The sequence below is a fragment of the Emydura macquarii genome, unplaced genomic scaffold, assembly GCF_026122565.2.
Source record: "Emydura macquarii macquarii isolate MOO-44397 ecotype Brisbane River unplaced genomic scaffold, CSIRO-AGI_Emac_v2 contig_1876, whole genome shotgun sequence".
Taxonomy (NCBI): Eukaryota; Metazoa; Chordata; order Testudines; family Chelidae; genus Emydura; species Emydura macquarii.
Window position 1 is genome coordinate 13,609,326 of NW_027132013.1, and position 25,733 is coordinate 13,635,058.

At 42.3% G+C, this 25,733-nt stretch overlaps 1 protein-coding gene across 1 annotated transcript in view; it reads left to right on the forward strand.

Annotated features, from left to right (window-relative positions):
• Nucleotides 1–25,733, forward strand: part of MADD (MAP kinase activating death domain) — a 133,617-nt gene that overhangs the window by 69,859 nt on the left and 38,025 nt on the right. The window contains exons 21-29 of the mRNA XM_067557708.1: nucleotides 893–946; nucleotides 3,929–4,029; nucleotides 4,383–4,466; nucleotides 5,528–5,686; nucleotides 9,567–9,675; nucleotides 10,812–10,874; nucleotides 11,283–11,403; nucleotides 24,974–25,079; nucleotides 25,591–25,701. Coding sequence (XP_067413809.1) covers nucleotides 893–946; nucleotides 3,929–4,029; nucleotides 4,383–4,466; nucleotides 5,528–5,686; nucleotides 9,567–9,675; nucleotides 10,812–10,874; nucleotides 11,283–11,403; nucleotides 24,974–25,079; nucleotides 25,591–25,701 — 908 coding nt within the window. The remainder of the gene's footprint in view (nucleotides 1–892; nucleotides 947–3,928; nucleotides 4,030–4,382; nucleotides 4,467–5,527; nucleotides 5,687–9,566; nucleotides 9,676–10,811; nucleotides 10,875–11,282; nucleotides 11,404–24,973; nucleotides 25,080–25,590; nucleotides 25,702–25,733) is intronic.

Below are 25,733 nucleotides of genomic sequence, written 5' to 3' on the forward strand. Positions count from 1 at the left end.
AAAGCTGCAGAATCTTGGATATGGTGCAGAGGGGTGCTTATATTTTCTATCTTATCCCAGGGTTAGATTTGAAAAGGAGAGTGTATGCACAGACTCAAAAAAACCCAAAAACCTTTGCCTTCTGCGTTGTGTACTGCCCCAGGAATCCTCTCCATTACAGCTGAAAAGAGAACTGTGACCTGTCTGAAGTCTTGGGGATGGCATTTGCCATGGCTGGAATCCTGATTTTGGTTTTTCTCCTTTTTCTTCCATTTTCTATTATTTTTTATTATATCCTGGCCAGAAAAGCTTCTAGGACTGGCCAGTGTGCAGAGCCCAGCACTTATGAGGATTCTGTCAATTCAAAAATCACCTATTTATTTATTTTTTAAAAATCTCTGTGGTGTTTAGTAATAAGCAAAATTACTGACCATGAAAAGTTTTTAAAATGCAATTTCCTTTTCCCCTGGAATGCTGTTTCTTTCTTTTGTACATTTCTTTGACAATGACATGCAATATTAATATTAAGTTTTGTGATAATCTAAATGTTAGGGATAAAATACCCAACTGTCCATCTTTAGATTAGGCCTTTCCAAGAAAGGAGATGAACTGTGCAGGGCAGGTTGGGTTTTAAAAGCCATTTTTGTTTTTACTCAGCTGATTCGCTATGTCAGCTCATCCCTAATTTTTTAAATCCTATAAATAGCAGCGGATGCAGCTCTGTACTCCTAATGTTGATTTGTTGTAAAATGGTGTTATCCCTTCACTCACCAGTTGTCATTAATTTCTGCTTGTTTGGAGGTACAAGGGTGGGTGAGTTGTTTTGGGGGTGGGGGTGGTTTTTCATTTTCTCCTGTCTGACCAGCTTTTGACTCTTTCTCTTTTTCTCCTGCTTGCAATGCATCTTGGGTAGAATTGTGGAACAAGCACCAGGAATTGAAAAAGCAAAAAGCTTTGGAAAAACAGAGTAAGGAAATGATGAAACCTAGAAACTGACTCCCCCAGCCTTCCCATAACTGCCAACTCCCCAGGCCTGGGGTGAGTGCGCACCCACAGCACATGCTCTTATGCACATAGAACCCAAGTATTCAGATGAAAGCCTGCACGCTAGGGCAGGCCAAGTAGGTCAGTGTGCCCTGGAGAAATCAAGTGCTCAGATGCAAAATGCCTCTTTCTTGTGTTTGTGCAAAGAGAAAGGAGGAAGTGGGCTTTCTGCTCAGTTACTAGGTCTCCCTAAGCCTTTTCAGCACTTCCTCACCTCTTCATTTAAAAAGTAATTTGCCATGAAAATCCAGCTTTTCTTTTTAGAAGGCAGGCAGGCTATTTTGTCTGACAGTACCTTGACATTAACAGCAATTTGTGTCTGAATGTTGTGGGGCTAAGGGCTCTCTGCTCCTGCAATTCCCCAGCAATGACAGATTTATATTCTCTGGTATGAATTCCCAGTAGATTGCTCCTGATTGCTATTGAACTGCAGCAGGAAATTACTTTGGGGAAGAGAACATATGGATCCTGGTTACATGAAGAATTGTATTTAGTGAGAATGTTAGCTAATAACAAAATGAGGATGGTTCTTTCCAATGAAATTTTCTGGGTACCATGCTAAAGGAAGGAGGATGAATCAGGTAGCTGAGGACTGCTTTCAGAGTTTTCACAGAGGCTGATTTTTATAGTTATCAGCTATAATAGCTATAGAAATATATGTGCGCTACTAATGCACACATTCTACAAAATTCTCTCTCTGCTATACAGTGTGTATAATCACTGGTGTGGTGTACACACACACACACACACACACACACACACACACACACACACACACACACACACACACACACACACACACACACACACACACACACACACACACACACACACACACACACACACACACACACACACACAGAGGAAAGAACTAACAGCCAAGGAGGCTGGATGGTCACATTCTGATAAGTTTTAATGGCACACTGTTTTCTATGCAACAAACAAACACACACACAAGTGTATATGTCTATATAAAATCAAAATACAATACATGTAGTGGTGATAGTGTGATAAATGCAAGTTATCATGCTTTTAATATTCCAAATCTGTGCACAGCTTCCATCAGCTGTAATTATTTTCAAAATCAATTTGCCACAATTTGCCTAATTTTTTTCCCTTTTTTAATAAAAGAACATTTGCTAAGTCCCATGACTAAAAATAGATATTCTTACACTAGTGATAGGTTAAAAGATCCCATATCTCATTACCACTCAGGGCAAGAAATAGTACCTTTTTAACACTGGAAATAGTAGATTTCATATTTTCCAGTGTGATATGCAGCAGTTGTGACTTTCTAAGGCTAGAAACAAATTAGGCATAGAAAGGTCATTTTAGGTAACTGAGGTTTGTATGATTTACTCATTATAGCTTTTCCTCTTGATTTGAGTCCTTGGACACTGACTTGCAGTAACTAAGGCATCTGGATTTTTATGCACAGGGTTTCAAAACATAGTACCAAAATATTTTTTGTTTATTACATAACATTTCTGAAATATACTTTTGGCAAAATATATAGAGCATCCTTGGTGGAGTGGCAAGCTAGAACAAGCAAGTAGGTACAGTTTTTGGGATGGTCTGCACAGCTAACTTACGGCTTTGCTGCTCATGAGTAATATGTCATCCCAAACTCATGCCCATAAACCTTTATATGCACCATGTATATTATCTCTCTCACGCATGCTTCTCTCACTCTCTGTAATGTTAGTATTGTTTGGTGATTGGTATCAAACATAAAAATTCTCTTCTGAGTTCCTACTTCAGTATCTTTGGTGTGTAAGGTATTGCTGATTTGTTTGTAGAGAGTTACTGGATATTGTATCTGTACACATCATAGGTATATAATAAAAATCCTCCAGCTGCTGGTCATGTGTCCCTGTTACTGAACAGTTGGCAGATATGGATATGGCAGAAATGTTGCGTTCAGTTTATTCTCCCTTCTGATCTTAGAGGTTACCTGTGTACAATCTGTAGCATACTCTTCTTCTGCCTCCTTACTTCCATTGCACCGTGCTCTCCAAATCCTTCCTCAGGTGCGCGCACTCTCTCCTTTCCATTCTTTTCCCTTCTATCATCCCACCAGAGGAGGGTAGAGAATATGGCTACAGTACTGCATGGGTGCCTTAACATAAAGCTCTTTATCTCATTTCTATTTCTTTTTTTGTTCTTGGATGGGGTAGACTAGTGAATGCATGCCTTCAGACCTGCTGAAATCCTCTCACAAACTACCTAAGTAATTGCAAACTATGGAGAGCCATTCATTATGTATTCATGTATGTCTTGAAGTGATGTGCAATATTGTAATTCTTTCCAAAGCATTTCACTTCAAGTTCTTATTTGCATGGCACTAATTATCACTATCTGCTCTTTGACTGCCTGGTCATACCACATATCACTTGGTTTAGGAAAAACTGCCTGGTTAACTGCTGCTGGCAACCTATTCAGCCCAAAAAGACAAGCAATTAGTTGTACAAAAAATGACGCTGGCAGTATTAATAAATAATTAGATGTCAGTTATTTTTTCCAAGAACAAAGGAAGTGGCTTTTCAGAGTTCAGTGGTGACTGCTCCGCATGCCTTATTGTAATTGGTATCTGACACCTATTTGTTCTCTCTTTCTATCTCTTTGGAATGGGTATCTAAGGTCTCTGGGAGGTTCTGTTTATAGACAGTCAGTAATTAAGACTGTTGGACTGCTCCCTCAGGGTATTGAGACACAAAGTAGCGCTGGAAGGATGGCAGATGTGACCTGCTGGGCTTTGTTGTTGATGTTTACAGTACCAAAGAACTAGAGAACAAAAAGCTCTGGTTTGTCTTCCTGGTACTGTTCCCGTTCCTAGTCTATCATCTGCCTTCTGCCACATTGCCTTTCCCTGTTACAGTAATGAATGTCTTTTCCCTCTGTCCAGGGTCAGAAGGTGTGAAACACTTCTTTGATCTGGGAGAGACAGATGAGAAAAAATCCCAAATCAGTGCAGACAGTGGCCTGAGTCTGACCTCAGGCTCTCAGGTTAGTGTCTTTATGCTTCCATTGCTTACTTGTGGGCATCCTTCTAGAGTTTGGGAGAAGCTTTTAAGCGCTTTCATTTGGTGAAACACTTCTTCTGTTCAGTGTTGGAAAGATTTGCCTCTGCCCCCAATCACATAGTCTTCATTTGGGAAGGTATTGCTCTGTCTGACAGGCTGGGGGCAAAAAGTCCTTTTGATTGGCTCCATGCAACAAATCTCTGAGGCCTGTAGTTTAAGCTTCTCTAAGGGAGAGGCCCTAAAGTAGTGGTAAATGTTGTCTGTTACTCCTGATAGAATTGGTAATATCTAACATGGATTTTTTTCTTCCTATCCCTTTTCTTTGTCTGGTTGAAGAAGAGTGATTTGGAGTCTGTGGCAAATGTAGGGCCGTCTGTAATGATCCGAAGTACAAGCCAGGATTCTGAAGTTAGCACAGTGGTAAGACATGAGCAAAGTGGAATCTTGGTGTGCTTGACTTTTTGGGATGTTGGAAGAGTGTGCGTGCATGTATTTGTGAATGTGAGTTTCATGTACTCTGTGTTGTCTACGTTATGTATGTTGTCTGCTGCGATAGTGTCTCCATGGTGTGTTCTGTCTGTACAGCCTCTGGGGGTGTGGTGTGCATGTGTGCCTTTCATATGTGCTTATGCTCCTTCTGTGGAGAGGTATGCCCTGTGTATGTTGTGGTCTTTGCTGTTGTGTGTTGCATACATTTTTGTATTCCCTATGTGGCTAATGTAAAAATGTTAGATTACAGTCATTTTGAAAACAAGATATCAGGCTGATAAAACATTGTGGGATTTTTTTGTTCACAGAAGACACAGACCTGTAACTTCGGAGTACTTGAGTCTATAAAGAGTGTCATAAACTTTCTAAAACTACATCCTAGAACAGGGGCACACTTGCATCCATGTATATACATACACATTTGCTTGTAATGGCCTGTAGTATCCACATTTGGGTAGATTTATTTCTTCTCCAAAAAATAAACCAAAAAAACCCCAGGGAATTTATTAAGTGAAAGGGACTGAGCCTTCTCCTGGCTACACTTCTTACCTGACATTCTTCACTATGGGGACCAGGCCAGACGAGCTTTTTAGCTTTCTTTTCTGAATTGCTTTGAAGTGAAATTTTAAGAATCTGTGAATATCTAACTCTCCAAGGCTATGTTCCTGACCTGTAAGGTAGTAAGGTCTATTGGGACAGGAAAAATGTCCCATATGTCTGTCTAACTTTAAGGGGTTCAGAGATTGTTAACTCAAAGGATTTTTTTAGAGAGTCTATTAATATTGTCTCTTTCTCTAGTGTAGGATTTGGTGGGAGGGTCCTCTCATGGTGAGACACAGGATAAAAATGCACTGTGCTGCTGTTGGGAAGAGTGGGCCTTGGAGTCTTACTCAGCTTTAGGGTGACACTCTTGACATCTTTTCTCTCCACAATATCTTTGGCTTCTCCTTTTCTTCATTAGCAATTCTAAATTGCTTTGTTTTCCTTCACAGGTTAGTAACAGCTCTGGAGAGACATTAGGAGCAGACAGTGACTTGAGCAGCAACGCTGGTGATGGCCTCAGTGGGGAGAATGGTGGAAACCTGACTGGATCACGGAGCACTGTGTCAGACAGTGAAATTGAGACAAACTCTGCTACTAGCTCCATCTTTGTAAGGACACACTTGATTTTTCTAGTGAAATTTTGTACCAGATTTGAATAGGTGAAAGGGTGGGGAGGGAGCAGGGTCTTATGGATCCTGAATCCAATTGCAAGGGATAATCAGGACTGACAGAATTCTGTTGTGTATTGATACCGCAGATAGAAGTTTCTTATGTGTCTGTGAACACTTCCTCTCAAGGGCCTGTATATTGTACAGTATGTGTAGGGCAGGCTTACTCCTCACTCATACTATTGGCTTTAATAGTATTTAATACTAATTACTAAGCTAATACTTCTGCAGTTTCCCCTCCATATATATTACCCTTGATGGTAGAGTGGCATTACGCAGCAAAGACAAAATGATCCCTTTTTGCCTTGAAACGGCCGCTTAGGATGGGTGAATGATGGCCCTCCTTGGGTTTTATAGCTGTTTTGTGGCTTTTTAAAACATTGTTCTAATCATATCTAAATTTCACTAAAGATTTTCTTTAAATACCTGTTCCTCGCTGGCAGATCTGAATACTGCACTGAAATTCAAACTATTAGACATAACATGTATATCTCCAAAAAAATTTGCACTTTGTGCCTACCCATATCCACCAATGAAAATAGTTTTTCCTTGGTGCGTCTATTTACATGACTTGGCTAAATTGACTATAACTCTCCTCTGCTGTTCTATTGACTTCCCAAAAATTAAACTTACAACAACTTTGAAAGACTCTTCCTTTGTTATACGTTCAAATAGGATCTGTGTCCTCTCTGTCTTACTGTCTACCATTAGACTCTAAAAACTAGTACAAAATTATTTATTCTGTTATACATAGTGATTAGAATTGTTCATAATACATTGCAATTTTTCTTTAAAAGACTATAAACAAAGTAATGATAAATGTCAGTGTACTGTGTTGAGGGAAGGTGTCTTGCTAGATTCAACAGAGATCAGACTTAAGTGCATTTTTATTTAACATTTTCATTAACCAACTGGAAAAGAGTGGTAAACAGCATCTTAATGAAATCTGTAGATGATACTGAATAGGCAGAGGTTGAGAATATCTGCAGTGTTAGAGATACAGTACAAATAGACCAAGGGTATGTCTACACCGATGGTGGGAAAGTTGCTGCCGCCAGATCGATCTTTCTGGATCGATTGAGCAGTCATTGAAGACCCGCTCAATCGATCAGGAAGTTGACCTAGTAAAACCACCTCCTCAAATGGCACAGTGCAGTGAAAACACCGCGCAGAACGGAAGTACGGCAGTCAACAAGAATTAGGCAAGCTACGCAGAATAGCTATACTGCGTAGCTTGCCTAACTCCCATTGACTGCCGCTGAATTTCCAGGTAAGTGTAGACCAGGCCCAAGTAAAGTTAGAAATATAGATAAATGGTAGGCAGGGCATCCTCAGAAAATGCACTCTTGAAGAAAGGTAGTCAAAAACAGTAAGTAGGATGAAAACGCTTAGACTATGTTTACACTACAGTGGAACAGCTGCAACTGCTCTTCTGGTGAAGGTACTCTAAGGTGACAAGAGAAGAGCTCTCCCATCAGCTTAATAACTCTTGCCTCCGCGAGAGGCAGTAGCTATAACAGTGGGAGAAGTTCTCCCGCCAACATAGTGCTGTCTGCTGGCACTTAGGTCTGTGTAACTTATGTTGCTCAAGGATGTGGATTATTCACACCCCAGAGTGACGTAAATTGTACCAAAGTAATTTGTAGCGTAGACCTAGCCTTAGAAAGTAATCATGTCAAAAAGAGGTCTAAAATTGGTGGTGGATATAGCTATAAAAAAGCAGTGAGATTTTTTTTTTTTTTTGGTCTACATATGTAGAGATCACACCTACTCTATTGCATCGAAATCTGGGTACTTCATACCAGGAAAAGATAAGGGCCTGGAGGAATTGATGTAGGAAAGTTTTAAAGATAAACACGTAGCGAAAGCACAGTCTAGACTTGAACTATAACACTTGGATCCTGATTCTGCAAATTTACTTGCTGTGGGGTCTTGGGAAAATCACAAACCCTCCTTGTTTTCCCCATTTGTGAAATATGGGGGTGGAGGATATGGTTCTTAGCTACTTCCTGAGCAGTGTGGGAGGATTAATTATTTAATATTTGTAAAGAGCTAAGTAAATGTCAAGTATTCTATGTTTGACCCAGCTATACATATCTAAGAGTATAAATGCTATGTGGGAGAAGACTTACAGAGAATGGTATAAAAGGTTTCACTAGGAGTAAAGAGATAAAATTCAGTTAATGGTTACTTTTGTAAAGAATTACCATCAACTTGACATCTAATCAATAGAAAGAATTAATTAAAACAACTTTCAGGTTCTTCTTCAAGTAATGTCCCTGTAGGTGCTTCGCTTCAGGTGCGAGTGCATCCCATGCTCCTTTGATCGCAGATTTTCAGTAGCAGTGTCTGTTCAGGCTGTGCACACTCTCTACACATCCTCGTGCTCTGCACCAAGACTGTGTAGGTTGCGCAGGCAAACTGCCCTCTGTTCCATCTTCTCTCTGAAAACGCGGGTCATACTCTCCACCCAACCTGGGAATTCTTTGCCTCAAGGCTTAGCTCCTGAGTGGTTTGTGGGAGCAGAGATTTCCTGTTCTGCAAAGATACAACACATGTTGTTAAACAGTAGGGAAGGATCCACACAAATTACCTTAAAAAATGGAAGAGATTCAACCACTGGTGTGACCATTGGCACATTTCCACTGCTCATTCTTCCCTCTCAGCTGTTCTTGACTACCTCCTGAAATTGAAAAAGTCTGGATTATATATGAGTTCTATGAGCATCCACTTGGCAGCTATAACAGCTTTTTATTCACCAGTTGAAGGATTCCCAGTGTTCGCTCATTTCATGACACTAAGGTTCATCAAGAAGTTGAGGAACCTTTTCCCATCAGGTTAAAGAACCCACTCCTGTATGGGATCTAAACTTAGTACTGAAGTATCTTATGAGACCTCCCTTTGAGCCGATGGTTACCTGTTGCATCCTTAACCTGTACATGAAAATGGCCTTTTCAGTGGCCATCACCTCTACCCAAAGAGTTGGGGAAGTACAGACTTTGATGGCAGATTCCCCCCCCCCCCTTACAGTATATTTCAAGGACAAGGTTTTGTTACATCCAGATTCTAAATTTTTACCTAAGGTGTCATCTGCATTTCACATCAACCAAGTGATCTATATTCCAGTCTTTCTTCCAAAACCATGTCAGATCAGAGAGAATGCTACCCAGGATACATTAAATGCCAGGAGGAGGTTAGACTTCTGTCTGAACAGAACCAAGCCATTTAGAAATTCTCCCAGACTGTTTATACCAATTGCTTATAGGTTCAAAGGGTCCATAATTTCCACGCAAAGGCTCTCCAGGTGGATTTCTGGATATATTATTTCTTGTTATGAATCTGCCATTATACAACCTCCTCCTAGAATGTTAACCCATTCCATAAGATATGTGCCTCTATGGCATAACTCTCTCATTCTGATTGTGAAGATTTGCAAGGCTGCAACTTGGACTTTGATACACACCTTCTTCAAACATTATGCAGTAGTCCCTTCTTCTAGGTCAGATGCTGCCCTTGGGGAATATAGTCTTGTCTTAAGTCTTGGACTCTGCTCCAACGCACCCCGCTTCTGCTGAGGGTACTGCTCAGTAGTCACTTGATGTGGAGCCCTCATACGGATAGGGACACTACCAGAAGAAAAAGAGGTTACTGACTTACTGCAGTAACTGGAGTTCTTCAAGATGTGTGTCCCTAAGAGTTTGTCTGGAAGAGGGTTTGCTGCACACTAAAACTATTTTGTACTTGAATACATTGTAAGATAGTCCTATATATGACTGTTAAATTGGTCTTTCTGATGTCTCTCTCTCCCCCTGTTTTTCAGGCTAAATCTCATAATCTCAAGCAAACTGTGAAGGATATCAAGGGCAGCAGCCCAGGGAGAGTTCTGGAGGATGTGAGCCTGCGGGTTTATCTCTATGAAGGACTTCTGGGTAAGTTAATTTATTGGGACGCTGGAGGAGTCCTACACCTAGGGTAGACTGGAGCTTGTATGTTCAAATTAATGGCATCCAGAGATTCTGTTATCAGGGATACATTGCTTTCCAAACATGAGGCAATAAATAGAATGTCACTTCAAGTGGTTTGTTTGGAAGGAAATGGAGGATGGGTGAAAAATTGTAGTTAGCATAACGTTTAGTGCAGTGGTTCCCTTTTGGCCCGTGTGGTCTTTCAGAGTGGCCTGTGGCTCCCCTCCCACTGGCTGCAGAAGAGAACCACTGCCTAAGTACTCAGGCAGAGCACGTTGCTGGTGCAGGTTCCTTGCTGCAGCCAAGGGGATGGGAGATCAACACTCTCCTTCCCCTGGCTGTAGCAGGGAGCATGGCAAAGCACTCCACCTGGGTCCCTAGACTCTGGGGTCCCTGCTGAAGCCAAAGGGAGGGGAGCACAGTTCTCCCATCCCCCTGACTGCAGGAGGGAGCCTCTATCTGGGGACCCAGATAGAGCGCACAGTTTCCCTGCTGCAGCCAGGGGGACGGGAGATCCGCCTCATTAAACTCCTTCCCTCTGGTTGCAATGAGGGGGAAAGGAGAATGCTGACAGAGACTGATGGCCCTTCAGGATTGTAAAAATTATATTTGTGTCCCTCAAGCCAAAAAGGTTGGGAACCACTGAGTTAGTGTGTCTGAGTCCCATAATGGCATGTCCTTGAATATGAATTAATGTTGGAATCCAGAGAGGAGGAGATCAGTCTTTTCCAACTTTTTTCATTTGCAGATCCCTAAAAAATTTCAAATGGAGGTGCAGATGCCTTTGGAAATTTTAGATAGTGTCTGTGGACCCCAGGTTGAAAACCACTGAGCTAGTTAATGTGTTAAAGGCTAAAATATATTGCTGTTCTGTGCAGACAGAGTTCAGCCTGAACAGAGGGCTACTGGACTCTGAAGATTCACTAGCCTTTTGCTGAGTGTTTCCTGCAATAACCAGTATATTTTTCTGTAAACTCGTTTCATTTGAACTTGCCATTAATAAACAGCTCTCTCTCTTCTCCCCTCCCCTTTCTTCCCCTATTTTTCATCCTCTCCCTTTCTCTTTGCCGCCATGGTCCTACCTGCTCGGAATTGTGCAGGAAGGGATAAAGGATCTGTCTGGGACCAGTTAGAGGACGCTGCAATGGAAACCTTTTCTCTAAGTAATAATTTCTTCTTTCCACTTCTCTGTGTTTGCAGTAATATCCTTGCTCAATGCTTCTGTGCATCATGGCCTGTCCTGTTCATTTGTGTGTGAGCTGCACCATCCCATTGTGGGTAGTGTTAATTGTAGGAGGAAGGAGCGCACTCTAGGACAGTTGCAAGATTGCGCCTTATATTTGAGGTTTGAGGGAAATGCTGTCAGTGTGCACTATAGATTAAGATAAGTGTCCTTTCTCTCCTTCTCTATTGTGCTTGTTTGTAGTTTTAAAAATGACCTTTTTGCTGTGGGTTTATTTTCCTTATTTGTGTTTTGGCTTGGGGTGTCTTTATGGAGTGGGAAGAAAGGAGTTGATCCTCCAGTATCTGACTAGAATGGGAGCTTAGAACTCTTATTTAATATTGTCCAGGTAAGGAGCGCTCAACACTGTGGGACCAGATGCAGTTCTGGGAAGATGCTTTTCTGGATGCTGTGATGTTAGAGAGAGAAGGAATGGGAATGGACCAGGGACCTCAGGAGATGATTGACAGGTAAACTTACATGAGTTCTTCGGCAGTGCCTTTTTTCCTCATTATTTTACCTTGGGCTGAAGCAATCCCAGGGTGTTTACAAGTCTGATTTAATGATATGGAATGCATTTGCTACTATAACTGAGTAGACCTCTGTGACCGTAGTTGCTGGAGGGGCCTTGCTGTGATTGCTCTATCAGGACAAACTGCAAAGAATGGGGTAGATGATCTCCAAAACTGGTAGTTTATTCTAATAATTAGATTCATCAAGCAAGCAACAAAACAGCTTCTACAGTACCTTACTGGTTATCAAGAAGCTAAAATACAGCTCCTCTAAAGCAATCCAGTCCTAGGCTCCCACCCAGACAGCCAATTCAAATATGGTAAGGATTACTTATACTTATTCACCATATATAAAGTTCTACCAATCCCAAAAGACTTGGACACCTTACCCACCAGGTCAACAAATATTTCAGATTTTACCCATTGGTTTACAGCCAATTCTTATTAACTAATCTAAGGAAAAGGAAAGAGAGTACTGTGGTTAAAGATCATTATACATAGCGATACGAATAAAGTTGTTAGGTGAGTTTCATAGCAGAGATGGTGAGCTGCTGATTTGTAGAAAGTTCTTTGAGAATCAGTTCGATAGGTTATAGTCCAATAAGCAGTCCATGTGCAGAGCTTGTTTAAATTCTTCCATGAGAATAGCAGGGTAATCCAGAATGGAGCTGGAGACCTCAGTCTTGCAATTTAAGCTTCCCCTGACAAAGTTTAAGCAGATCTAAAATGGTAAGGATCAGGTCCCAAAGTTATTTTACAGATGAAGCTCAGTTGATAAACCTCTTGTCACAGCAGGCATTCCTGGGATGAAGAATAAGTAATGTACATTGTTATATTGAGGTCATTCTCTATTTCCTATGTATACACAGATAATTAGTTGCGTTGATTAGCATAAGGCAATTCACTATTCAAAAGTTCACAGGTATCTTACTACAAACTTCAAAGGGAAATAAAGACAATGATATTATTACACCACGTTTCATTTAATTGCTAATTTTCCCTTTTGATCTCTGAATCAATAGAATATAGTAACAGACAGGAACAGAACTTTATCATCCATAAGCTAATGAGATCACGCTGTGAAGCTTCTAATAGATATATGTAAACACAGACAAATACAATTAGTATTTGCTTCTAATTCTCTGACAATACAAACTTACATTTCAAACACTCTGGTCCAGTGTTTCTTAACCTGGGGTTTTAGAGGGGTCGCAGTGCAGAGCTGGTATTGGGGGTGGCAAGAAAGGCAATTGCGTGGAGCCACAGGGGTGCCATGAAACTAAGTTACATGCCTCAGCCCCGTGGGGGTGGGACTCAGGCTTCAGGGGTACAGTAGTTTGGAAAGGTTAAGAACCACTGCTCTACAGCCTCTCTAGGCAATTTGTTCCAGTGCTTAACTACCCTGGCAGTTAGGAAGTTTTTCCTGATGTCCAACCTAAACCTCCCCTGTTGCAATTTAAGCCAATTGCTTCTTGTCCTATCCTCAAAGGTTAATGAGAACATTTTTTCTCCCTCCTACTTGTAACAACCTTTTATGTACTTGAAAACTGTAATCATGTCGTCTCCCACACCCCAGTTTTCTCTTCTCCAGACTAAAGAAACCCAGTTTTTCAATCTTTCCTCAGTTTTCTAGACTAATTTTTGTTGCTCCCTTCTGGACTTTCTCCAATTCGTCCACATCTTTCCTGAAATATGGTGCCCAGAACTGGACACAATACTCCAGCTGAGGCCTCATCAACGCGGAGTAGAGTGGAACAATACTTCTTGTGTCTTGCTAACAACACTCCTGCTAATACATCCCAGATGGATGTTTGCCTTTTTTTTTTTTTTTTTTTTTTTGCAGTGTAACACTGTTGACTCTCATTTAGCTTGTGATCCCCACTATAAGCCGCAGATCCCTTTCCGCAGTACTCCTTTCTAGGTAATCATTTCCCATTTTGTCAGAGTGCATCTGATTGTTCCTTCCTAAGTGGAATACTGTGCATTTGTCCTTATTGAATTGCATCCTGTTTACTTCAGACCATTTCTCCAGTTTGTCCAGATCATTTTGAATTTTAATCCTATCCTCCAAAGCACTTGCAACCTCTTTCAGATTGGTGTCGTCTGCAGACTTCGTAAGTGTACTTTCTATACCATTATCTAAATCAGTTATGGAGACATTGAACAGAATTGGATCCAGGACCATCCCTGCGGGACCCCACTTGTTATGGTCTTCCAGCTTGATTGTGAACCACTGATAACTACTCTCTGGGAATTGTTCTCCAATCAGTTATGCATTAACCTTACAGTAGCTCCATCTAGGCTGTATTTCCCTAGTTTGCTTATGAGAAGGTCATGTGAGAGAGCCTTACTGAAGTCAAGATATACCACTTCTACCACTTCTTTCGTATCCACAAGGCTTGTTACCCTGTCAAAGAAAGATGAATAGATACAAGCAGAGTGGACAAAAGTAAAGGAGTTGGAGAGATGATAATAAGTTGGGGTAGAAGGGCTGGACTTGAAGGCTGAAGCAGCCTGAGCAATACCTTTTGAGCATCCAGAAAGTATTAAGTAATTTGTAAAGGCTAAAAAAGAAGGATGGAAAAAAAGCCTTGGGGTCAGGGGGAGGAGCCACTTTTCAGAAATATCTTTGAGTCAGGGATAAAAGCCATCCCTAGTAGGGTAGTTTATACAAAAAAGGAAAAGTTCTACTAAAAGCAAGAAAATATTTACCTCTCCATTTCCTCTCAGTTCAGATGCTAATATGTAGATATAGGGTAAAAAATTTTAAAGCTCATCAATGTTTTAGGAGACTAAATCCCATTTTTAAAGTGATTGGGGCTTCTAAGTCTAATTGAAAGTCAATGGGATTTAGGAGCCTTAAGTCACTTGTATAAATGGAGCTTGTGCTCCTAAGTCACTTAGCTGCTTTTGAAATTTTTTCCCGAAGAGATTAGTAACAATTAAGGCTTTTAGGAGAGACTTCCTTATTTTGTGGGGTGCATTTCCAGCACAGATCATACGGCACTGCATACACTTAGCTCTCTAGATTCAAACAGCATGAATTTGATTGTAATATTTATCTGTTTGAAATCCTATTAAAATGTACTTTACTGTATCTCCCTTCCTTTTGTTCTTCCTTCTGTCCCATCTTTAACTCTGCTTCTTTTTTTCTGTGTACATTTTTGTTTTAACTGTTTTTCCTATTTCTTTCTCTCTGTCTTTCTCTCCTGTGTTTTCCTCTTCCTTTCCCTGTGTTGTACTCACATTCTCTTCTTTCCTCCCTCTTAATCTCTATGTCCCAGATCTTTCTCCCATCTACCCAATAACCAGCAGTGGATTTGAGGATAAGGATCCAGTGAACTAATGAATTTGTGGCCTTGGTGGTAGGGTTCATTGTGGGATTCTGGGAGAGCCAGCACAGCAGGAGAAGCAGGAAAAAGCTGGATGGATGGAGGGAACAGAGCAACATCAATTAGCGAGATGCAGGCCAGCTATTGAAGCTGCATTATCTTTCCCCCAGCCTATATCTTAATTTCTGTGAAGAATCCCCTCCCCATTCGCTTGGAGAAGCAGTTCTCTTTGCTCCCTTCTCTTCATGAGACCTGATGCCCCCACCATCCCAGAGCCTACAAGTAGGCATAATTAGCATGGACAATCTCTTTGGAGCAACTCTCAATACTTGAGCATAACTCCTTTCAGTTTAACCAAAGTTTATGAATGTTCTAATGGTAAACTGGGTGGGGTGCCGGGGATTAAATTCAAGTTCTTTGAGTAGATGCAGCCAGGTATTCTACTTCGGTGTGTGCACACACCAGTGCCAGAGAACTTTGCCTATCAATACCTGTAGGGGTGGCACTGAAGCCTTGCCGCCCTGGCCCCTCCCCTGGCCATATAAGGGCCCCAACCCCCTCATTTCCTTCGTATAGCCCTTGGCTAGAGTCAGAGTTCCAAATGATGTTTTTCACTTTGCACCTTTTGGTCTCAGTTTCTGAGAAAAGTTTCTTGTATACAGTAGTTAGTAATAGCTTAGGTTAAGTTTAGTATTAGTTAGAGTAGTAGTCTGCCCAGTCTGATGCCCTCACCAGGGCTCAAGCATTGTACAACTTGTGTGACGGCCATGCTCTACAGTGATCCCTACATGAGGTGCTTGTTGTGTCTTGGTAAAGGACATGTTAAAGAGCAGTACTCCACCTGCAAGTCATTCACAAAGAGGTCTCAGATGGCAAAAGATTTGTAGCTGAAGCAGCATCTGCTGGAGCAGGCCATGAGGCTCACTTTGGCACCCGATCTGATCAGCGGCCACGTTTGGATACAGCAAGTGATGCCTCTCCATGCTCGAGTAAGAGGAGCTGTATGGGAAGGAAGAGGTCCCATAAAACTTAATCAGGACCATTCCAGGGTTCAGGAAGACTCCTCCTCATCTTCTAAGAAGAGTGCTGACTGGTACCATATTCCCTGCAGCATGTGGAATGGAGCAGGTCCGTCTAACTGTTCCCTGGTACCAAGATCAGTGAGAGCCCATACCAGCGACTCTGGTTCTAGCCATGAGACGTCCATTGAGTCCAGTACCATTGACGTCTGCACCAGTGCCGAATGTCTTCATGCCAGCGGCATACCAGGTGGCATCAGGTCTGCTTTGCCTCTCAGTCCCAGACACCACTGGTTCAAGAGTTCACTGATGGCATGACTTCTACCGTCTTGACCTCTGTTGTACTCTTGCACCTTCTGGCTGTCACAGAGAGGCACAGCCCAGGCATCAGATTATGGAGTTGAGGCTTGGCACCAAAGGTCCCCTCGACATTGGTGCATCCTTCAGCACTGTAATTGTCTTGGTGGCAGATCCCTTCATCGAGCTTGGTACCGCCATTAGCCTCAGTACTGATGCCTCTCTTGTGGTGCAGCAACAGGACCCATCGTCCGTGCAGCATAACGGCCCCTCGTCTTCTCCAGATGACTCCACTGTGCTGGAATCTTCCTCTCTCACAGTACCTGGGGACTTTAGTGTATATCAGGACCACCTGAAGCGAATGGCCGCTACCTCGGGTATCCAGGTGGAATTCCTGCAGGAAAGTATAAGAACATAAAAATAGCCATATTGGGTCAGACCATCGGTCCATCTAGCCCAATATCCTATCTTCTGACAGTGGCCAATGTCAGGTGCTTCAGAAGGAATGAACAGAACAAGTCATCATAAAGTGAACCATCCCATCACCCATTCCCAGCTTCTGCAAACAGCAATCCCTGCCCATCTGGCTAATAGGCGTTGATCAACCTGTCCTACATGAACTTCTCTAGTTCTTTTTTGAACCCCATTATAGTCTTGGCCTTCACAACATCCTCTGACAAGGAGTTCCATGGGTTGACTGTTTGTTGTGTTAAGAAATATTTCCTTTTGTTTGTTTTAAACCTGCTGCCTATTACTTTCATTTGGTGACCCCCTAATTCTTGTGTTAGGTTTATTTACTCCTTCTCATTTCTTATTTACTTTCTCCACACCAGTCATGATTTTATAGACTTCTATAATATCCCCTCTTAGTCATCTCTTTTCCAAGCTGAAAAGTCCCAGTCTTATTAATCTCTCCTCATTTGGAATCTTTTCCATACCCCTAATCATTCTGTAGCTTTTTCCATTCCGATATATCGTTTTTGAGCTGGGGCGACCAGATCTGCACGCAGTATTCAAGATGTGAGCATACCATGGGTTTATAAAAAGGCAATATATTTTCAGTCTTATCTATCTCTTTCCTAATGATTCTGAACATTCTGTTAGCTTTTTTGACTGCCACTGCGCATTGAATGTATGTTTTCAGAGAACTATCCACAATGACTCCAATATCTCTTTCTTGAGTAGTAACTGCTAATTTAAATCCCATCATTTTATATGTATAGATGGCATTATGTTTTCCAATGTTCATTACTTTACATTTATCAGAACTGAATTTCATCTGCCATTTTGTTGCACAGTCACGCAGTTTTGTAAGGTCCCTTTGGACTTATTTATTTTGAGTAGCTTTGTATTATCTGCAAATTTTGCTGTCTCACTATTTACCCCTTTTTCCAGATTACTTATAAATATGTTGAACAGTACTGGTCCCAGTACAGACCCTTGGGGGACATCACTATTTACCTCTCTCCATTCTGAAAACTGACCATTTATTCCTACCCTTTGTATGAATGTGCATGAGCTGCTGGATATTCTCCAATCATCAGTTCCGGGAAGAGTAGCCCTCCCAATAAATGAGGCTCTCTTGGAGCCTGCAAAGGCCCTCTGGAACACTCCAGCTTCATTGCTTCCCACGGTAAAGCATTCAGAGAAAAGCAGTATGAAGTTAGTGGACAAGTTGCCAGAACTCTCCAGAGAAGAGTTTTATGGCATTCATTGCAGAAGGGCATATGGTGGCCAAGACCTTTGTTGCACTCAGCTCTGGACGTAGTGGGTGCCGTGGCCAGAATTATGGTGTCAGCTGTGACCATGAGGAGGGACTCGTAATTGCAGAATTCAGGCATGGCACCCAGTTGAAGACTTACCAATCGATGGCACAGTTTTGTTTTCAGAAAAAAATCAATGAAATCCTGTGCTGTTTTAAAGACTCCTGAGCTACTTTATGTTCTTTGGGAGTATATATTCTGGCTGTGAAGAGGAACTTCAGCAGCAATACCACTAAGTTAATAGGTTAGGGGGGCTGCTTCTGGGATCTCTGAAAATTGAGGGCCTGTGGTCAAAAAAGGCAACTTCTCTTCATATGTATGTCCTGGAGCTTCATGCAATCTACAGTGCCTGTCAGACCTTTCAAAATCACACCAGAAACTCAGTGGTTCTCATACTCACCAACAATGGCACCGTGATATATTATGTGAACATACAGGGAAGAGCACACTCCAACATGCTGTGTCAGGAGGTGATCAGGCTCTGGCAGTTTGCATTGGGGAGACCATTATCCCCATGGCCGATCACTTACCTGAGGTCCAGAATCACCTGCCTGATCACCTCAGCAGAAATTTCTCCCTGAATCACTAATGGTCCATGAAACTCCGTGTCATGTGGTTCATTCTCGCAGTTTGGGGCATCCGAACTGTTGACCTGTTCACCACGAGAGACAACAAACCCCATGGCTTTGAGGTTCTTGAAAGGAATTATTCATCTCCATCCACTGATTAAAGAGTCAGTTCTTTTGTGAGATCTTAATACTGTTTTAGCAGCTTTTATGGGACCTCCGTTCAAGCCTCTGGCAACTTCCTCTTTCTCCTTTCTGTGTCAGAAAACTGCCTTCCTTGTGATATCGTCTGCAGGGAGGGTGGGTGAGTTACAGGCTATGATGGCAGAGCCGCCTTACATGCAATTTTCTAAAGACAAACTAACCTTACGGCCACACCCTAAATTTTAATCCAAAATGATTTTCCAGTTTCATTTGAACCAAGCTATATATTTACCAGTGTTCCTACCTAAACTGCGTTTAACATCTTCACACATTGGATGGCCAGCAATGTTTAGCTTTTTATCTGACTAAGTCCAGACCTTTCTGCTCCTCATCTTGTTCATTTCATATGCAGATGAAATGAAGGGGCAAGTGGTCTCTTCACAGACAGTGTCCTTGTGGATAACTTCCTGTATCATGACTGCATATGAAGTAGCCTACGCTACGCCTTCTGAAAGGGTGTGAGCCCATTCTAGGAGAGCACAGGCAGCGTCGATGGCATTTTAAGTGATGTTCTACATTGGACATTTGCAGGGCTGCCACTTGGTCCTCTGTGCATACTTTAACAAACCACAATGCCATTAATGCTGCAGCCAGATCAGATGCAAACTTTGGGAGGCAATCCTGCAGTCCTTGTTTACATAACCTCCGAGTCCCACCTCCCCTGAGTACCGCTTGTGAGTCACCTAAGGAGAATACACAGCTGCATCTACTTAAAGAAGAAAAAACTGTTAGCTACCTGTAATTGTTTTTCTCCGAGATGTGATGCAGACGTGTATTCCACGACCCACTGTCCATCCTGTCTGCATCAGAGTCTGTGCTTCTGACCTTTGATGAGAAGTAGCTGAGGGGGTCAGGGTGGTGTTGCCTTTATATGGGCAGGAAAGGAGCTGGGGCTCAAGGCATGAGCACCACCCCTCTGGGTACTGCTAGGCAAAGTCCTCTGATTCCGGTGCATGGGGCATGCACACACCAAAGTAGAATACACATCTACATCGCATCTTGAAGAACAACATTTACAGGTAGATTACCATATATTTTGTGGACTGCTCTAAAGATGTTTGTGTATGGCAATCCAATGTGCATGTTGTTTGTTGTGGTATTTTGTCAGTAACTTAATTTTTTTTAAAAATCAATAAACTTATTTTGTTTCTCATGCTTTAGTTTTGCTAAACGTCCTCTCCTCTTGCACATAGCCAGCTGTGCTTTCTCCTGCTCTCCTAGCACTCATTCAGATGCAGATGGGGGAAGGAAGGCTGTTCAGGCTCCAAGATGCCTAAAGCCCCCTCTGCAGAGGAAAGAATGCTAAGGGCTAGTTTAGCAGGTGATGGCAGGAGTAGAAGAGTGGAATGAGGGAGAGCATAGTAACAAGAGTGCTGGGAGAAGAGCAAAAGAGTATGATAGTTGTAAATCTGGCAGGGACTGAGTTGCTCCACAGCTGGCTTTGTTTTGAGATCAAAGGGTTGCAATGCTCATCTGTAGCACTTCGTGTACTCTACACCCATGGGCATTTGTTGACTGTGCCACCCATTAGAGCCATCCCATCTTTAATCTCTCACCCTTCCTCCTACTCGTCTTGTACCCCCTCAATCTTGCTTTCCTCAACCCATCAAATTCTGTTCTCCACTGTCAGCCCCTCACCCCATCTATAGCCAATCACCAGCCAGTCAGCCACCCACACTCAGCTCTCAGTCTGGGGGCTGGAGGCTAGAATAGGAGTGATTTTGTTAGGCAGGGAAACAAAAGGAACCACGAAGTTTGAAGAGCAGCTGCTTCACTGGTCAGAGGGTGTGAGAGAAGAGAGGGCCCTAGGCCTGAAAAGTAACCACTTCCTGTACAAGCTCTATGGAGCTGCAGAGCAAGGGGAAGTAGTTCCAGAGAGGTTGCTCTTGTACTGAGCAGACTGTTGCACCACTGAGACCATGTGATGGCCATCAAGCAGTTGCAGATGGGGAAAATAAGAAATAGATTGACAGAAATGTAGGACTGGAAGGGACCTAGATAGGTTTTCTAGTCAAATCCCCGGCACTGAGGCAGGTCTAAGTATTATCTAGACCAGGGGTTGTCAAACGTTTTTTGCTGGGACCCCCTTTGAAAATATTTCAGGCTGTAACGACCCCCCCAACACAAGTGATGACTCCCCCCATGCCATGCCATTCTTACCAGCATGCATGGGGGCTGACAACTCATGACCCCCCACCCCATAATGAGCTTGTTACCCCCCCCCCCCCCCGAGGAGTCATGACACCCAATTTGAGAACCCCTCATCTAGACCATCCCTGACAGGTGTTTTTCTAACCTCTTCTTATAAACCTCCAATGACGGAGATTCCACCACTCCCCTAGGCAATTTGTTCTAGTGCTTAAATACCCTGACAACTAGGAAGTTTTTTTAATGTCTAACCTTAACCTCCCTTGTTGCAATTTAAGCCCATTGCTTCTTGTTCTGCCCTTAGTGAATAAGGAAAACACTTTATCACCCTCCTCTTTATCACAACCTTTTACATAATTGAAGACTGTGATTATGTCCACTCTCAGTTTTCTCTTCTCCAGACTAAACAAACCCAATATTTTTTCAATCTTTCCTCATAGATTATATTTTCTAGACCTTTAATCATTTTTGTAACTATCCTCTAGATTTACTCTTTGTCTATATCTTTCCCAAAGTGTGGTTCCCAGAACTGGATATAGTACTCCGATTGAGGCCTTATCAGTGCTGAGTAGAATGGAAGAATTCTTGCATCTTGCTTACAACACTTCTGCTAATCATACCAGAATTGTTTGTTTTTTTGGCAACAGTATTACTTTGTTGTTTCATATTCAATTTGTGATCCAGTATAACCCCCAGGTGCTTTTCTGCAGTATTCCTTTCTAGGTAGTCATTTCCCATTTTGTATTTGTGCAATTGATTGTTCCCTGTTGAGCATAGTATTTTGCATTTGCCCATATTGAATTTCCTCCTATTTATTTCAGACCACTACTCTATTTTGTCAAGATCATTTTGAATTCTAATTCTGTCCTCCAAAGCACTTGCAACCCCTTCCAGCTTGGTATCATCTGCAAACATCCGCAAAAATCCAAATCATTTAAAAAGATGTTGAATAGAACTGGGCCCAGGACAATCCCAGTGGGACCACCCTCAATATGCCCTTCCAGTTTGACTGTGAACCATTTTACTTGGAATACAGTTTTCCAACCAGTTGTGCCCCCACCTTATAGTAGCTTCATCTAAGTTATGTTTCCCTAGTTTGCATATGAGAAGATCATGTGAGACAGTGTCAAAAGCCTTACTAAAATCTGTTTGGTCCTATTCAGATAAAATCCACTAGGCTCTATCCACAAGGCTGGTTACCCTGTCAAAGAAAAATATTAGGTTGGTTTGACATGTTTTGTTCTTGACAAATCCATGCTGACTATTATTTATCACTTTATCTTCTAAGTGCTTGCAAATTGTTTGATTATTTGCTCCAATATCTTTCTGGATACCGAAGTTAAACTGAGAGGTCTAGAATTCCATGGTTTGTTCTTATTCTCCTTTTTTATAGATGGGTACTGTATTTGCCCTTTTCCAGTCCTCTGGATCTCTTCTGTCTACCATGGGTTCTCAGAGATAATCGTTTATGGTTCTGAGATCTCTTCATACAGTTCCTTAAGTATTCCAGGAGGTATTTCATCAGGCCCTGCTGACCTGAAGACATGTAACTTGTCTAGGAGCTTGTCTTCACATACAATGAAGGTGCTACTATGTTGACGAGATACCTTCACCTGTCAGCATAGTTAGTCCATCTCCTTGAGAGGTGGTAGCTGTGTGGATGGGAGAAGTTCACCCATCGACATAGCGCTGTCTACACAGGGGGTTAGACTGGTATAACTGTGTCACTCAGGGATGTGGATTTTTCACATCCCCTGAGCAACATAGTTATACCGATACAGGTCTGTAGTGTAGACCTGGCCTAAGTAATTCTTAACTTGTTCTTTCTCTATTTTAGCTTCAGATCCTACCCCATTTACACTGATGTTAGTAAGTCTGATCACTGCTAACCTTTTTGGTGAAAATTGAAACAAAAAAGGCATATAATGCTTTGGCCATTGTTGTGTTTTCTGTTGTCTTTCCCTCCTGATTGAGTAATAGGCCTATTCTGTCCTTGATCTTCCTCTTTCTTCTAATGAATTTTGTGACCGGGCCAGCCCTGACGGCTATAGGAGGGTGCTGGAATGCATATATATCAGCCCCAGGTTTAGCAAATCCCTGTTCCCTAGGTAATCCAGCTGGGGCTATTCCAGGGCAATTAGGCCAATTAGGCCAGCTGAGGCCAATCAAGGAGCTTGCCCCAGCAGTTAAAAGCCTCCCAGTCAGGCAGATGGGGGCAGCTGAGAGGGAGTTGAGTGGAGGAGCGGAGTAGAGCTGCTACGAGGCATGGAGTCAGTGGAGGAGCGGAGTAGAGTGGAGCAGAGCTGCTGCAAGGTGTGGAGCTGGTGGAGGAGCTAGTGTGGGTGTGGCAAGAGCACCCAGCCATGGGAGTTAAGAAGGAGCCTGTCCAGGCAAGACCAGAGGATGCTGGCCCCAAAGAGACTGAAGGAGGACCACAAGCCCGGGGGGCTACAGACGAGCGACCCAGGGAAGGTAGTAGCCCCTGGACTAAACTGTTTGAGGCTCGCAGGGTCCCTGGGTCGGGGCCCAGGGTAGAGGGCGGGACCGGGCCCCCTCCCCCCCGTTCCCACCCAGCCACACCACCGGCATAGCCGTAGGGAGCGCAGACCCATGGGGCCAAACAGGCCCACCTCGCCACAATTTGTAAAATGTTGTCTTGTTACTGCTTATGTCCTAGCTAATTTAATCTCGTTTTCTGCCTTAGCCTTTCTAATCCCTACATGTTTGTGGTGTTTTCTTTTATATTTACCTTTCATAATTTGACCTAGTTTCCACTTTTTGTATGACTCTTTTTTGAGTTTCAGGGCACTGAAGATTTCCTGGTTAAGCTTACCATACTTTCCTATGCATTGGGATAGTTTGCTTTGTGCCCTTAATACTGAACTCTCTTACCTTAGACTTGCTTCCTTCTTATTTACCAATTCTTTGAGTTAGCTAAAGTCTGCCTTCTTCAAGTCCATTGTCTTTATTCTGCTGTTTTCCCACCTATCATTCCTTAGAATCATAAACTCTTTCATTTCTTGATCACTTCCCCAAACTGCCTTCCACCTTCAAATTCTCAACCTGTTTCTCCCTAATTGTCAGAATCAAATCTAGAACAGCCTCTCTCTAGTCACTTTCTCTACTTTGTCCAATGAATTTCAAGAGCTTGTTGTTTTATTATTTTCCCAACAGATATCTGGATAGTTAAAGTCCTTCCCCCCACCAAGGCCTGTGCTTTGGATGATTTTGACAGTTGTTTTAAAAAAAAAAAAACCAGCCTCATCCACCTCTTCTTCCTGGTTAGGTGGTCTATAATAGATCCCCTATCATGACATCACCCTTGTTTTTTTACCCCTTTTATTCTTACTCAGAGACTTTCAACAGGTCTGCCTCCCCACTTCTATCTTGACCTCAGTGCAAGTGTATACATCTTTGATATACAAGGTAACATCTGTCTTTTTTTCCTGCCCGTCCTTCCTGAACAAGCTGTACACTTCTGTACCAATATTCTAGTCATGTGAATTATCTCACCAGGTCTCTGTGATGCCAGTCATGTAGTAATTGTGATAATTCACTAGTGTTTCTAGTTCTTCCTGTTTATTCCCCACAGTACTTGCATTAGTGTACAGACATCTAAGTTGTTCATTAGATTTCCCCTCTATATTCTGTATTGTACCTCCTTAGATTGGCCCTGCAGATCATGAAGGGAACCTGCTCACTGGGTCTGTTGGGGAAACAGTTGATTCTTTTTTGAGTGATAGTCTCTGTGGGTATTCTATATGTGGGTACACATGTGTACCATGTGCCCAAGTCCAGAAATTTTTTAGTAAGCAGTGTCCACTGGTTCTCCTCATGCTACAAACTGAGAGTATAAAAGGCAGTGTGGACCAATCCCTCTCTAATTCCTTCTTAACACAGTATGCCCTGAGTCAGAATCCTCCTTCTCCTCTTCAATCTTTTTCTTTGAATTTATTAATACAATTTGTAAATAGTTTTTAATAGTTTAGTGTTTTAGTGTTGGAGAAACAGATGATTACCCTTTAATTAATTAGCACTCTGCCGAGAACATTTCCTACTGGGAAATGCCCATTTACTGCTCTGTGCTTTGATTCCTTTGCCTCTGTCTCCTATAGACAGTGGCTTTGTCTCCCTTCAGTGGTGCAGTGAGTTGGATGAAAGGCATTCCTTGCTCTGTTCACAACTGGTTCTTCTCATAGGTACTTATCACTGGGAGAACATGACCGAAAGCGTTTAGAGGATGACGAAGACCGCTTACTGGCTACGCTACTGCACAACATGATTGCCTACATGCTTATGATGAAGGTGATACTCTGTTCCTTCCCTTTGCTAGGCACAAGACATTCTATTGGTGGTGGTGTGTGGCTAGGTACAACTATACGTGAAGGTGTACATTTTCAGAACAATGTACAAGAATTAAGCTGCACGCACTCTGATTGCTGTTAATGAGAATCAGGGGGCTAGATTGCTATATTACATCATTAATTTATCCTTAGTATTCATGCCTTGTGACCCATGTTCACTTTAGCCACAGTGAAATAGTGTGTAGTTTGCACACTGTGTCCTGCTGGCAATTTCTAACAATATTTCTATACTCAATGCTGTTGAATAGCAGTAACAACATTTAGTGACATTGTCTTCCACCCCCACCACCTTAAACATGGACAAGAAAATTGCATTCCCTTTCCTCATAAGAGGGTTGCGTGGGATACATGGCCATCCATCCCTGTGGTTTTTCTTTACTTGTCCTATTTACCTGCACCTATTCCTGTTTCTGAAGAGAACTTATCTGTTTTGTCTTGTACCTGCTTCCTAGGTGAGCAAGACTGACATTAAGAAGAAGGTGCGTCGTTTGATGGGGAAATCGCATATTGGATTGATGCACAGCCAGCAAATAAACGAATTACTAGACAAAGTGGCTAGCCTAGTGAGTAAAGAAAAAATTAATGACACCATATC